This window comes from Salvia miltiorrhiza, chromosome 4 (assembly GCF_028751815.1).
Source record: "Salvia miltiorrhiza cultivar Shanhuang (shh) chromosome 4, IMPLAD_Smil_shh, whole genome shotgun sequence".
Lineage (NCBI taxonomy): Eukaryota > Viridiplantae > Streptophyta > Magnoliopsida > Lamiales > Lamiaceae > Salvia > Salvia miltiorrhiza.
Window position 1 is genome coordinate 32,288,298 of NC_080390.1, and position 15,286 is coordinate 32,303,583.

The 15,286-nt window shown below is 38.1% G+C and overlaps 1 protein-coding gene across 1 annotated transcript; it reads right to left on the bottom strand.

The window, feature by feature from the left end:
- Positions 1-10,567: 10,567 nt before the first annotated feature.
- Positions 10,568-15,161, bottom strand: LOC131019962 (1-deoxy-D-xylulose 5-phosphate reductoisomerase, chloroplastic). The gene is made up of 12 exons (XM_057948600.1): positions 14,688-15,161; positions 14,028-14,209; positions 13,492-13,578; positions 13,215-13,340; positions 13,062-13,124; positions 12,612-12,761; positions 12,369-12,436; positions 12,016-12,127; positions 11,768-11,872; positions 11,528-11,649; positions 11,293-11,436; positions 10,568-11,001 (listed from the first exon to the last, which is right to left on the bottom strand). The coding sequence occupies exons 1-12, from the start codon at positions 14,782-14,784 to the stop codon at positions 10,833-10,835; spliced, it is 1,425 nt and encodes a 474-aa protein (XP_057804583.1). The 5' UTR covers positions 14,785-15,161; the 3' UTR covers positions 10,568-10,832.
- Positions 15,162-15,286: the final 125 nt, after the last annotated feature.

The following is a 15,286-nucleotide window of genomic DNA, read 5'->3' on the forward strand; positions in this document are numbered from 1 at the left end:
CTGCTACATAATACGCCAAAGCAAGTGAATGGGAGAAAATCGAAAGTCACATTCTGATCAAAGAGTTCTTAATCAGATTTCATCAATCAATCATCACTTTGATGGCAACGACATAATTTCGTCTAATCCCACAATTGGGTTGTCAAGTGGAAAAAAAGAAGAGAAAAAAAGAACACAACATAGATCCACAATCTAGAAACTAACTTGTCTTCATCGTGAAATTTAGTGAAACTTCTTATTAACCTCGTCGTACTCGTTTGCCTTCTTCATCGAGAACTCGCCGACCGGCTAGCCCTCTACGTCTGCCTCTACTGTGTGCAGGACGTAGCGTACCGCCAATTTCGGTGGTTGCGGTTGTTCCAAGACCGAAGGGCGGCGTCGGCGAAGTGGTGGCTGCGAGATGCAGGGACACGGACAGAGGCGCTCGCGGGAGACTGGACCACTAGAGGCGGACTAGGGGTGAAGAGAGGCACCAAGGCAGTGGACTGGGATGGGGGAGGCGGACTTGAGAGAGAAACCCTACATTTCGTCTGTCATTTGAAGATGGATGCGTGCAGTAACGGAGTAAATTTAGATGAATCAGTTTTCACCTTATTTGGTAGTTACATAAATACCCTTTTTCAATTAAAAAAACAGTACCAATTCATACGAAATGCAATTAAGATTTTCAGAATCAATTAATCTAGTTCATAGGATCAATTAGAATTCATGGTGTAGATTAGTTCTTTATTCTCTATACTTAGGCATTTCTCTATTGAATTGAACCCTACTATATATATATATATATATATATATATATATACATGTGGGAGCCCACACTTTTGAAATTCAATTGTGTATACAACTGAGACAAAGTTTGGATTATAAAATTTATGTTAATAAGTGAATGACATGTATGAAAAGTAAGGATCATATTGAATTAAATTATATAATTAATGTTAATACCTGCTTCGACGTTGTTGAACACTCCTCATTTATGGTGAGTTTTGATCAAACATTCCAACTTCATTTTGAAAACTTGACAAATAATATCAGGACGATCTCTCGGTCTCAATCCTCGACTTTCGACATATCTCAATATTTCAGGCCTTCTCGGATTGCATGCACCATGTATCGAGCTCCTTCTGTGAAAGTTGATGGCAATATAACTATTTTTCCCTTGGCTTGCCAAGTTTGTCTCACCTCTTATAAGTGCATCAGCGAGGCCTTTATACATAAAAGATCTTAATTTTTTTTTTCTTCTACATATTAACAATAGCCTTAATGATTCTATCTTTGTGTATGCATCGACTATAAATTATTGGAATAACCATTCTGATGAGAATACAGTTGTTGCCTCAATTTCTCTTTCATGAAGTCGATAAGCGAAATATTCTCGCATACTGACAATCTTTCTAGCCTTTGTACTGTTTCTTTAGTTTTTTTGATGCAAAGGAATATCTTCGCGGTAACCATCTTCTCCCTAAGGAAATAACATGGGGTTTTGCAAACCAAGACATGTTGCATGCAATTCATTGATACACTTTAATTTGCATGTTTGAGTTTCTATAATTAGATCCTTTTGTCGAAGTGATTCATCAAGATCACCAACTATTAAAGCAGCCACCTCAGAGTTAGATGGTAAGTTATACATTTGGGTATCTCCACCTCTTTTACCTATAAGCTTGATTTTTACATTAGATTGTCCTCGATCTAGAAACCTTTCTTTTGTCATTCTAAAGATTTTAACAAACACAATGTTTTCGTCTAACATTGCTTTCAGCTCTGAAACAATCTCTGTGATAAGTTAAAAATCAACACCTAATCTAAAGCAATAAACGAGACACATATTTTACGTGGTTCGATCATAAGATCTACGTCCACGGGTCGGTTTTCGTTTTCACTAAGATTCGAGAGTTTACATTTTACAAGTGATGGATGAATTAAAGATAGCCCCCTTCCAACTCCTAACTAAGCTTCTATTTATAAGCCTTCAAATAAACCTAGCATTTGGGCCCCTTAACTTAAGTAATTGGGCCTAAGCCTCTATTACATTAGCCTTGGTCTTTGACTTGAGTCGTCAGCGCTGTAAGCCGAAGTTGGAATATCAGCGCTGGGAGCCAAGTTACTTCTCGATTGATAAAGTCAACCCTCTCAAGTCAGCGCAATACCAAATATTCGAAATAATAATAATAATAATAATAATAATAATAATAATAATAATAATAATAATAATAATAATAATAATAATAATAATAATAATAATAATAATGGCATTAAATACTAATAATAATTAAAGAGATATTCCAGCACTGTTAAGCACAGCGCTGGCGCACAATTTAGTCCACATCAGCTACTCCTCCCTGGTCTGGTTGAACTGTGTCCTCTTCGTGTTCAATCAGTAAAGTTATTGCTAAAGTCAGCGCTATGTTGTTCTCCCAAATGAAGCCAAAAAATTTCGGCTTTGCAACCCTGTAACTTATCAAAGATTAAATTATATGTTTACAAATCAATCAAAGACAAAAATATTATAGCCCTGCCAATTGCCAACACATAAAAATATTCCAACCATGTTAAAATATTTAAAATAACAACAACAATAATAAGAATAAAGAGACTCCCTTTCGAACATGCTCATTGAGCCTCTTTTAAATTACAGTCATGCTAATGGGCAACGACTCTCTTTGGTGTTACAGCCGTGCCAATGGGCAACGACTCTCTTTGGTGTTACAGCCGTGCCAATGGGCAACAACTCCCTTTAGTGTTACAGTCATGCCAACGGGCAACGGCTTCCTTTGGTGGTACAGCCGTGCACACAGGCAACAGCTCCCTTTAATGGTACAGTCGTGTCAATGGACACTGACTCCCTTTGATAATACAGCCGTGTCAACGGACACTGGTTCCCTTTGATTTTAAATTTTTTATCCCTAAAAAATAGGATATGAGAGGTAGGGTACACTCCTACTCCCCCCCAAGTGTCGTGCGCGTACTTTAGAAGTCAAGCACGATTGTATCACAACACTATGAAAATCTCCAGCGATAATATATCATTGAAGACCCTTAATAATTGACTAAAATTTTATGAGTGGGATAATCTGGTGGTCATAGTCGAGTGATCTGAGAAAACCAGACATAAATTCAACGCTTGAGTTGAATAATTTCAAAAGAAGAAACTCCATAACAATATGGATAACCCCTATGAATATGTCCCGAAGATAAACTAAATACATCTTGAAAAAGACGAAGACCACAGTTGTTGTTTGATAAACTAAATATATCTTTGACAATGAAGTTCCCATTGCACCAAGAAGTCTCGTTGAGTTCAGCTGGTTACTGAATAACTCGATGTTAGGGTTGTCACACGCCTTCCTCAGCTCAGAAATTCCTCGAATTAGGAGCAGGGCTGTCACATGTCCCTCTTCCCTCGTCATCTAAAGAGGCAGTGCAGAACCATCGTTGTTCCCACGTAGAACTGTCATGTTGTGTGCAGAGGCAGCGCTTAAACTGTTATATAACCTTGTTCCCCTTTAGCAGCTATGTCGCCAAGCATCAATCTAGAGCCCGCACTTGAAAACTGGTAGAGATCCCACGAATTTGCAATATAGACAAGCGAAGTTAGATCGTAAGAAACCAAAAAATGTTGATTAATCCTCAAAAAATTCGAAACCAAGAAATAATGCACAAGGCTTTCATCTAATCCCAAAGCTGAAATATAGACAAATAATGAAAATTTTCTGATCCCTCAATCAAAGTAACCGAGATAATGTGCAAGACTATGGTGTAATCCCTTGAACTCAGAATGTCCCCAAAAATAAAGTGCAAGTCGGGCTTCCCACCCAAGAGACACAAGGTGTCGTTGCCCAGTGGTGTTTCCCAGGCATAAGATACAATGATGTTGTTGCCCAAGGTCGTCGAGCTTCCCACGCAAGAGTCTTTCCCGTGAATGATTGCAGGGCTGGAAATCCCGTTATACTAAGAAACCCCGGGCAGGGCTGGAAGTTCCCCAATACACCGAGAAATCTGAAGCAAGGTTGTCACGACCTCAACCGACAACCGGAACATAAGTCCCCACACGAGCAGGATTGAAAATCATCCGTTATGCCAGGAAAATCCCGAGAAAATCGCGGCCCTAGAACAAGGTATGGAGCAGCCCTGTCCCTCAAACAATGAGCAGCCCCATCGTGTGGCTTGAAAGCTTATCTCCAGAGTTGTCATGCATCACTCACCATCTTAGAACTCCTGGATAGGACGCAAGGTTGTTATTGATCATGCTTTGCACAACATCTCGGTACCCCCTCGAAATAAATTGTGTCATAGTTACTCAAGTTTTCTCCCTAAAATAGCTTGGACATTACGGGTCAGGCCCAATCGGAACCCCACGTTCATGAATGCGAATACAAAATCAGGTATAAAATGCCTTTCCATCATGATAAACGGTTCTGAACGTTGTCAGCGATATTGAACACCACAGTTCGTGAAATCAGCTCTTACATCATAACCCCAGCTTGAACCTCGTGGCAATGTTCACCTCTTTCTAGCCCTGTAACAAAATAAACCGCATTGCCTCTCATAGCAGCTCTGTAAGAATTGAGGGGCTTTTTCCAGCCCTGTGCTGATGGCTTCCTTTAACGTCATCCCAATCGGCTTAATGTCTTAGTAATCTTGAGATTTTAGCTACTTATTTCACCACTTGGTGCATAGCCTTATCCACTTCTATTCTATTCCTCATATAGTTTATGCCACCATTGGATATGTAGCCTACCTTCTTATCGTACTCATTCAAAGAAATAATCAACTTGTCAAGTATAACTAAATATAACAAGATTTCTAGAAGAAAAAGAAAAAAAGATTGAATTGACAGACTCCCTTTCTTTGAATTAACAAAGACTCCCTCTTAAGATCGATGGTAAGGTGATAGAATTTCCTAGTTGGAATGAAATCAATTCTTCATTTTGATTGAGAGCCCGAACTTAAAGCAGGCGAAGGGTTAGAGGACTTAAGGCCAGAGCACCCTTTGAGCCCCAAGAAATAAGGCATAGAGCTATCCTAATCCCATCAACTCGGAAGTCCCATAAGTAGGAACATGGTTGTCATGTTCTCCTCACGCCAATCTCGCGCAGAGCTGGAACGTGCTCCTTCGATTTTGTTGATGTCGAAGCCCAACTAAACTAGAGGTATTAACATAATCACCGAGCTTGGTTGACGCTCAAGGTGGAGAATAAACACAAGTCTATCCCGGTGTATTTAAGGAATAGCACGCAGGTCTGCATAGTCGAACCCAAGGCTGGAACAAAAAATTCTTGAACCTATAATCGAAATAATCAAAATAATGTGCATGACGGTGATGTGGCCACGTTAACTCAGAATTCCCACGAAATAAACACAGGGCTGGAAATCCCGTCAACTCAAAATTCTCCCAAGTAAGCGCAGTGCTGTTGGCCAGAAGCGGTGCCCAATAAGAGAAACAGAGAGTTGCATAAGATTCAGAGTATCAGCTCCGTCCCTTCAGTCGTGAGCAAGGCTGTAATCCCCGAATAAAAGTAACAAAGTTCTCATGTTATGCTTCGAGAAATAGCGAGCAATGTTGTCAAGCATGGCCACCTAGCCAACTCCATAACCCTTATACCCACAAAGTTGGGCAGTCATAGAATTTTCAGCAGCAAGCAAGATGCTGAAATACCCGTCTTGATGGCGTTGAACCCTTAAAGCAAAATGAAAGCAAAGTTAGTCCAGAAACAGAAAATGATTAATCCCGTAATCAAAATGAAATTTGCCCCAAAATCATAGAAGAAATCATATCTAAGCCAGTTTTAAAGCATGACTGATTCATAAAGTTTCAACAAAATGAAAACAGATAGATAACTTAGCTTTGCCATTAATGAAGTAGACGAAGATATTTATCAGGATAATCACGATTGACGTCTGAATTTGACATTTCAGTTGTAATCCTTGATACCCAAAAGATTCATGCCCTATAATTCATGGGCAAGAACGTATTAGCCCGATAGAAACCGCCGCAAAAGAAGATCTGAAAGATTGAAGCTCAATTTTTTAGACCTGAGGTTGCTGACCTTAACTTCAGATTTTCCCGGTGAACAGTTACCGGTGGCGCTCAGCATCCTACCCTAACGGTATAGCCCCCTTTCCGATTTGTTCTCCTCCATTTCATTGTGTATGAGATCCGATCGGAGCCCCCTTTTCTTAGAGAGAATTTACAGAAAAAATCCCAACATAAATCAAGAAATGAGAAAGTAGAGATCTCCTAAAATACTCCCTTCGATCTGCTGTGAAGACCCCTGCCGTGAGAGGATATCCGATCAATCGAGGCCCGATTCCTGAAACCCGAAGCAGCGGGGTTGAGATCTAGCTTTCTCTGGTTTTCGGTGATCGTCAACATGCGCGGCGATGGTGGACGAGTTCCAAGCGGGAAGGCGGTGCGGCAACGTGACGGTGGCGTGGCGCCCTCCAAGCGGCGGCGAAACTTTGAGGAATAAACAGTGGCGGCGGCGCTCTCCAGTTGATAAGTTAAAAATCAACACCTAATCTAAAGCAATAAACGAAACACAGATTTTACGTGGTTCGATCACAAGATCTACGTCTACGAGTCGATTTTTGGGTGTTTTCACTAAGATTGAGAGTTTACATTTTACAAGTGATAGATGACTCAAAGATAGCCCCCTTCCAACTCCTAACTAAGCTTCTATTTATAAGCCTTCAAAATAAACCTAGTATTTGGGCCCCTTAACTTAAGTAATTGGGCCTAAGCCTCTATTATATTAGCCTTGGTCTTTGACTTGAGTCGTCAGCGCTGGGAGCCAAAGTTGGAATATTAGCGCTGCGAAGCAAGTTACTTCTCGATTGATAAAGTCAGCCTTGTCAAGTCAGCGCAATACCAAATATTAGAAATAATAATAATAATAAACGCATTAAATACTAATAATAATTAAAGAGATATTCCAGTACTGTTAAGCACATCGCTGGTGCACAATTTAATCCTCATCACTCTGCTTGTAGATTGTTTATGTGGTTTTTTTTACCTACATGGATTGATAAAATTTGTGATAAGCATTATACAATATATATCTAAATTAAGTTAATAATATAAACATATAGGGTGCATTCTCTTTGGTTGTAAATTTATCATGAGAAAATGAAGGATAAACAAAATTTAACCCTTTAAATCCTTCCTTTCTTTTTCCACATTTCCTACTTGGCCCTTACTCATTCCTCATTTACACTACAAATGAGGGATAATATTATCCCACAAAGGAGGGATATTTGTAGTGTAAATGGGGAATGAGTAAGGGTCAAGTAGGAAATGTGGGAAAAGAAAGGAATGATTTAAAGAGTTAAATTTTGTTTATCCCTCATTTTCTCATGATAAATTTATAATTAAAGAGAATGCACCCATATAGTAATATAGAATAACACAATTGTTACCTTTCAGATTGCAATCTGTTAGCAATTTAATTTTATTTATCATAGATATACAGTTGTGCAAACTTGGACAATTTATGTATCATAGATATACAGTTGCAGGCGAGTTATAGAGAAAATATAAAGATGTTGTGCAAACAACTTTATGCTAGAGGTAACTGATTCAACGTGCATAAGAAACCGAATGGATCCCTCGCGAAATTTGGGGATGCTCTCAAAACGACGCTAGCAATATGGAAATGAGAAGAAGAAGATGAAGAAAATATCAAATTTGATAATCGAATTTCTGAATTTTGAATAGTTTTTTAATTGATACTCCATCTGTTGTCCCATTAGTAGTGTCCCACTTTCGTTTTTGGGTTGTCCCATTAGTAGTGTCTCATCCCCTTTATGGCAGTATTCTCTCTCTCTCTATACCTAATATTTAAATAATTTACATCAGCCCACTTTATCTACTTTCTACACACTTCTTAATCTCCGTGCCCAAAAGAAATGGGACACTACTAATGGGACGGAGGGAGTATGTTTTAAAATTAAGAATCATGCCAATGAGGCCTAGCTCAAGTGACAAAGTTGTGGTACTCAAAAAAATTTATTTACAAAAAGTTTGGATTCAATATTAGTATATTTCTCACAAAAGTTGAGGTACTCAAAAAAATTTATTTACAAAAAGTTTGGATTCAATATTAGTATATTTCTCACATTTATGTGATGTAGAAGTTTCGCCTGCATACGATATAGTATATATACCCTATGTTTCACATAAAGATATTGAGAATCACCATTTCGAATGGAATGATTATTTCTAAATGTGAGAATAATCATTCCTTTCAATACACATGAACTTACAATTTCGCCTTTCATTTTGAGTTAAAACAATTAACGCATCATATTCTTACAAATAATTATATATTTATAATTTTATATTTTAGGTTTCTATAAATAATTTGAAAATAGATAAAATAATAACACATGTTAAAAGAGTTTAAAGATATATTATAGGGAAAAGTATCAAATAAGCCCCCGTCGTGGTGGCCCTTTTCACGTCTGGCCCCCTATAGTCGAAGGGGTATCAACTAAACCCCTAAACTAATTAAAATCGAATAATTTCCCCCCTCTGACCTAACGCCGTTAAGTGTCCGTTAACGTTTGGGTTTAATTGCACCCACTACTTCAGGGGTGGATCTGTACCTTATTTTATTTTTTTATTTTTTTTATAATTTCAGCAACCCACCCCCGGCATCAACTTAACCGCCCCCCGTACTCTTCGGCTCCAACTTACACTTTGTCAGCTCGCACGCGCTCAATCTCTTGATCGTCGAGTGCTTACCGCCGACATGCAGCAGCATCACCAACTCCAGATGTGGACCTGGATCGAATCCTGCTTGGTCCAAATTCATATCCGTATTTTTTTACTTAGGTCAGGATCCGGTCCAAATCCATTAGGTCCAAAAAATGAGATTCATGTCCAGATCCATTAGATTCACAGGTTCTCGAGTCCTGACCTGAATCCATTCTTTTTTCTCTTTTTCGGGTCAGGACTCGAGAACCTGTGAATCTAATGGATCTGGACATGAATCTCGTTTTTTTGGACCTAATGGATTTGGACGGGATCCCGACCTAAGTAAAAAAATACGGATATGGATTTGGACTAAGCAGGATTCGATCCAGGTCCACATCTGGAGTTGGTGATGCTGCTGCATGTCGGCGGTAAGCAGTCGACGATCAAGAGATTGAGCGCGTGCGAGCTAACAAAGTGTAAGTTGGAGCCGATGAGTACGGGGGGCGGTTAAGTTGATGTCGGAGGTGGGTTGCTGAAATTATAAAAAACGAAAAACAAAAAAACAAAAAAACAAAAAAAAAGTGCAGATCTACCCCTGAAGTAGAGGGTGCAATTAAACCCAAACGTTAACGGACACTTAACGGCGTTAGGTCTGAGGGGGGAAATTATTCGATTTTAATTAGTTCAGGGGTTTAGTTGATACCCCTTCGACTATAGGGGGCCAGACGTGAAAAGGGCTACCACGACAGGGGCTTATTTGATATTTTTTCCTATATTATATGATAAAAGACATTTCAATTAATCATATCACTTTTACAAATATTACTTGAATATTGCGATAAGGTTGGCTCATACAAAAATTAAAGAGAATATGCACTTATATAGCTATATTGGGGATTGGAACTCAATATTTGGCCCTTCATCATAAAAACACAAAATTTGGCCATTTTTTGCAATTTAGGACTGTATTGCCCTTAATTTGGGCGGACGAGATCGAATTTGGCGCGGATTCGAGTGGTACTTTTGACACTAATGTTATAAGTTTTGCCAAAAGTACCAAATTGTTTAGAACAAAAAAAATACTAAGTAATTTGGTACTTTTGACACTAATATTGTCATTTTTGCCAAAAGTACCAAATTACTTGATTTTTTTTATTTTATTTCTGTTGGTGCTTTTGACACTAATATTCTCATTTGTTCTAAGTAATTTGGTACTTTTGGCACAAATTATAACATTAGTGCCAAAAGTACCAAATTACTTAATATTTTTTAATTTTGCATTATGTTGGTACTTTTGACACAAATTATAACATTAATGCCAAAAGTACAACTCGAACCCGTGCGCCCAATCCGATCCGGTCCGCCCAAATTAAGAGTACTACAGTCCGAAATTATAAAAAATGATCAAAATTTGTGTTTTTAAAATGGATAACCAAAATTAGTGTTTTTAAAATGGATGTCTCAAAATTAAAACACAAGTTATGCCACATTGAATGTCCTAATTGCTGTTTGGCCATATTATGGATAATCATTATATGACAAAAGAATTATCAAACTTATGTATTTAATTTTTTATATTTAAAATAAAAATTGTATTTAATTAGTTTTTTTTATATACTCATTGTAGATATTTTTTAAAAAATAATTTTTTTATTTTTAGAAAAATAATATAAAAATTGGAAAAACAAAAATAAAAATTTAGAATGTGTACTAAATAATAAAACTAGCAATGTTGTATCTTTTTTATGTTTAAACAAAATATTTAAATATATTGAGTTTAAAGCTATTATCACCAAATAGCATCACTCTATTTACCCAGTAAAATCCAAACTCAAAACACAAATTATATTCATATATGTTTAAAAAAAATTGAAGCAATATATCTTTAAAATTTTATTTCTCCCCTTTCACAAAATGACCTTTTCAGAAAAAGAACCTGTGAAACATTGCTCATCAAATTTACAATTGATGATGAACATCTAAAACTCATGTGACATTTTTTTGATCTATTTCATGGTGGCACTGTTTCATAATGTCACATGATCCCTTTCCTTTTCATAATAAATTACTTTGGAAAAACAGAACCAAAAAATGAACAAGTTTCCAGTTGATGATCACATCCATCAACCTCCGCTCATACAAGAGCAGGACTCAAACCGGCCGACCGCTGCACACCAGCCGCGTACTCCCGGGCCCACTGGTCGTAGTGGATGATCTCCTCCAACGAGGGCGACGCCACCATCTCCGCTCGATGCTTGTCGCATGTCAGCTCCACAACCTTGAATATGTCCAGGTATCCGATTCTGCAACAGACACAAACAGATCATCATCAGCTGCAGTTTTGTATCGAGGGACAAGAAAATCTACGGCTACCCATCTCTAACGAGGCGTATGGTTTGATACTAGACGTGACTCATGCATTCATCAGTAAATGAGCACGCTCATTAACGTGCCCGTGCTGCCCTCTTTATCTTTCATGTAGTTTTATGTGCAGATTGATAGCTTAGACCGAACAATTTTGAGCTTGCTTGATTATGTAATCCTTAAACACAAAGTAAACTCCCTGATCTTGGGTGAAGGATCGAAATATTTACTTCTCGTCGATGAACATTTCAACTGCTTTCTCATTGGCTGCACTAAGAACTCCGGTCATGGTGCCTCCAGCTCGTCCAGCAGCATAAGCTAGATCCATCGACGGATATTTGACATTGTCAGGCTTCTTGAATGTCAGGTCGACCCTAAACCATCACGATAGGAAGTCAGTTCTACTTAAGCAAGAAAAAAGTGGATTCTCAACAGTTGCTACTTTTATGAGCACGCTGTAGTTACTTGCAGAGGTCGAGGCGAGGCCATGAGATCTCGGAGCAGTAGATTCTCTCTGGCCATGATAAGGTGTACAGAATAGGCAAACGCATGTCGGGCCATCCCAATTGAGCTAGCACGGATGAATCCTGAGTAGATAGACGGAGATGTGAAGAGTGCTCGACTGTACTTAGAATATCGAGCAGATAAAAAGCAGTTGAAGCAGCACCAAGAACTCGGGTGGTAAGAGCAGGAAGACAAATTTACCTGTGTTTCGACCATCGAATGTATGATAGATTGAGGATGAATAACGATCTCGATATCATCATATTCAGCCCCAAACAAATAGTGAGCTTCTATAACCTCTAGACCCTGCCAAAATGAAATCACTTGATTGGTCTTGTTGCTAGCAGATATAGACTTGTTTAAAGCATCTTAACGATATTTATGCACTTAGTCGAGCGAAGGATACTACAAATGGAAGCAAAGTCCGGAACAAACCAGCAGAAATCTACCTTGTTAAAGAGGGTTGCAGAGTCCACTGTAATCTTCTTTCCCATATTCCAGTTAGGATGCTTTAGAGCATCTGCTACTTTAACTTCTTTCAATTTCTCAACCGGCAAATCCCTAATCATCGACAGCATAGTCAGTATCATAGCACAATGGAACTAGCAAAATGATCAAGAATGAAAAGCATGACACCACAAACGTGCAATAAGAAGCATGCGTCTACATGAGGAAGAAGTTCCATTTTATGCTATGATTATTTAAAACTTCCATAGTAATCACTATATCTTCTACTTAGATTAGCTAAATCTACGGACGCAAGAATTTCTAAACAACCTTCCCATGTAACAAGTTGCCGTACCTGAAAGCACCCCCTGATGCAGTCAAAATTATACGCCTCAAAGCACCTTCCGGCAAGCCTTGGATACACTGTAAGATAAAACATTTCATTTCTCAGCCGCTAGAATCAGCAAAGGTGACAACATATATAAAGGCAGTTTAGTGATTGATATGAAGTTTTACATTACCAAATATCTGCTAGTTACTTACTCATTCTAGTAACATCACATAAATTTAGACATTGTTCAGCCACCTTTAAACATACCTGAAATATAGCAGAGTGTTCGGAATCTGCAGGAAGAATCTTGACGTTATGCTTTTTTGCAAGAGGAAGGACGAAAGGTCCTCCAGCAATCAGCGTCTCTTTATTGGCCAAAGCGATGTCTTTTCCAGCTTCTATGGCAGCCACTGTCGGCTGAAAGATCAGAACAGATGATCAGATTTCTGAGAATATTATTCCGTTGCAACAGAAAAAGAAAGAATGTAGTACTGCAAACGAGAAAAGCTCGCTGGTTCCCAAAGAAAACCAGCATTGGTGCAGAATGCATCTCAATCAAACAGAAGAAATGGAATTTTTAATATTAAAATATGCAACTTTTATCAAGATTAATTAGAAACAATACTGATTAAGGTAAATCCATGTTGGATATAATCTAGAAAAGTATAACAAAAGAGGATATCATATATAATTCTATACAGTGGCATTGAAGAGTACCTTCAAGCCTGCACATCCAACAATTCCTGTGACGACAGTAACAGCATCGGGATGTCGTGCAACCTGGAATAGACTGTCGGTGTCAAAGAGGTGGGAAACAAATTATATTTACCAATATCACTAGCCAAGGCTATCGAGCATATATAAGCTAACCTCGATCATTCCTTGCTCTCCCGGAATGATTTCAGGCTTGTCTTCAAAATCAGCCAAAGCCTCTTTGAGCTCACTAACTAATGACTCGTCTCTTACGGATACTAATTTGGGTTTGAAAGCCCTCACCTGCAGATGAGTATGAAACATCAATAACAAAACGACATTCACTTAGAATTTGATTTCAAAAAACAATTCCATTGCTTTAGCAGGTTAGTGATTAGCCCTAGATTTTTTTCCCCGAGTATATCCTACGCCTCCAATATATCAATAAAATCACCTGATCAGCAAGGAGGGTGACATTTGAACCAGCAGCAAGTGCAACGATTCTAAACTTATCGGGATTTTCAGCAACTATGTCCAGCGTCTGCAAAGAGTAAAGTCAGCTCATAAGCAACCAATACTAACAAGTAAAGAAACTAAATGAGTTGTATCTAGGTGATCAATTTGAAAGTCACAATCCAACATAGCCATCAAAAATCAAGAATCTCAATATAGCCATCAAATATCAACAATAGAGCCATCATCAGATATAGGAATGCAAAACAACTCAAACACAACATAGCAAATTGGTGAATGGACACCGGAGGGCTTAGCCCACTGGCCACCGGGTCCTCACTTAAGTGAAGTGACCCGGGTTCGATCCCTCTTGGGAGCGAATTGGAGATTGGAGATATAAGGTGGATTTGGTGAATGGAGAGATAAGGTGGTTCTTGGAGTGGATGGGGAACTAATTACTAACATCTAACATGACTTTGACCGATCAAAAAAAAAAAAAAAAAAAAAAAAAAAAACAACATAGCAAATATATTTCACCTGAGTTCCAATGGAGCCAGTGGATCCAATAACCGAAATGGGCTTCGGGCCCTCCCAAGTCATACGACCGGGCTCAGCAACAGCCCGTCCGGGCCAAGCCGGAGGAGGAGGAGGTTGTGCCGAGCAATGGACTCTCTTTGAAGCAGTGCATCTACTATCCTTCCTCTTGAAAGCAAATCCACCTAAAGAAAAAAAAATCCAACAGAATCTTGTATAATTCGGGAATAACAAACAACATATACTTGCAAAGACGTATCTGAACAGGGGAAGATGATACTCAATTTTATTTTATTTTTAAAAAAGGGAATCTTCGGCGGGTGAAACAAGACAAAATTAGCACCAGAAACACATCAGCGTCAGCACAAATCATTCTCCATAAACGGGAATCAAGAAAAATGAATCAAATAATTACCTTGGATACTAAAAGATGAATATTTAAACAAGAATTGAAAATAAATAACTGATACAACATCTCCAGAATTTTAAAAAAACAATAAAAAAAAGGTAAAGTAAGAAATAGTTACCAGCTTTATAACTATTCTTTTCTTATCTCAAACAAATAACAACCTCATAAAAGATAAATAAAAGACAAAAATCTCTACTTCGAAATCCCACCAGCCGAAAACCAAAAAAAGAATAAATTTTGAGGTTATACCATACCTTGAAACTTGAGAGGATTGAGATTGTAATTCGATTTGGAGGAATCCAAGAAAGACAGCGTCTTGATTTCAGTTGGAGACATCAAGTTTAGAGCCATGGCTTATCCACGCTCGAATGCACAGAAAGCTGAAGATTGAATAAAAAAGGTGCTTTCTTTTTTTAGACTCCTTTATTTCGAGAAACCTGAAATATAAGTAGCGAGCAACACTGTAATTTCGAGCTGGTCAAGGATGGCAAACTAACAAACTAATGACGGAGAGAGAGAGAGAGAGAGAGAGAGAGAGAGAGAGAGAGAGAGAGAGAGAGAGAAATAGGAGGGAGATTGTGTACAATAATAATGACTGTTGGGCTCTATTTTATAAGGATTCGGCCGTGAAAATTTAAAATGAAAATGACATCAATTTCTAGGATTTAATACTTCATGCAGATTTAGTATACAATATTCACCATAAATTATCATTAAGGCTAGATTTTAAGGCAAATTGCCTCGTTCTTCATAGTTGTACACTTGTACTGGATCATGGGGGGGAAATTAGGTTTTGTAAATATTATTATGTAATTCTTTTTTGGTTTAATATATCGAATTGCTTTATATAGAG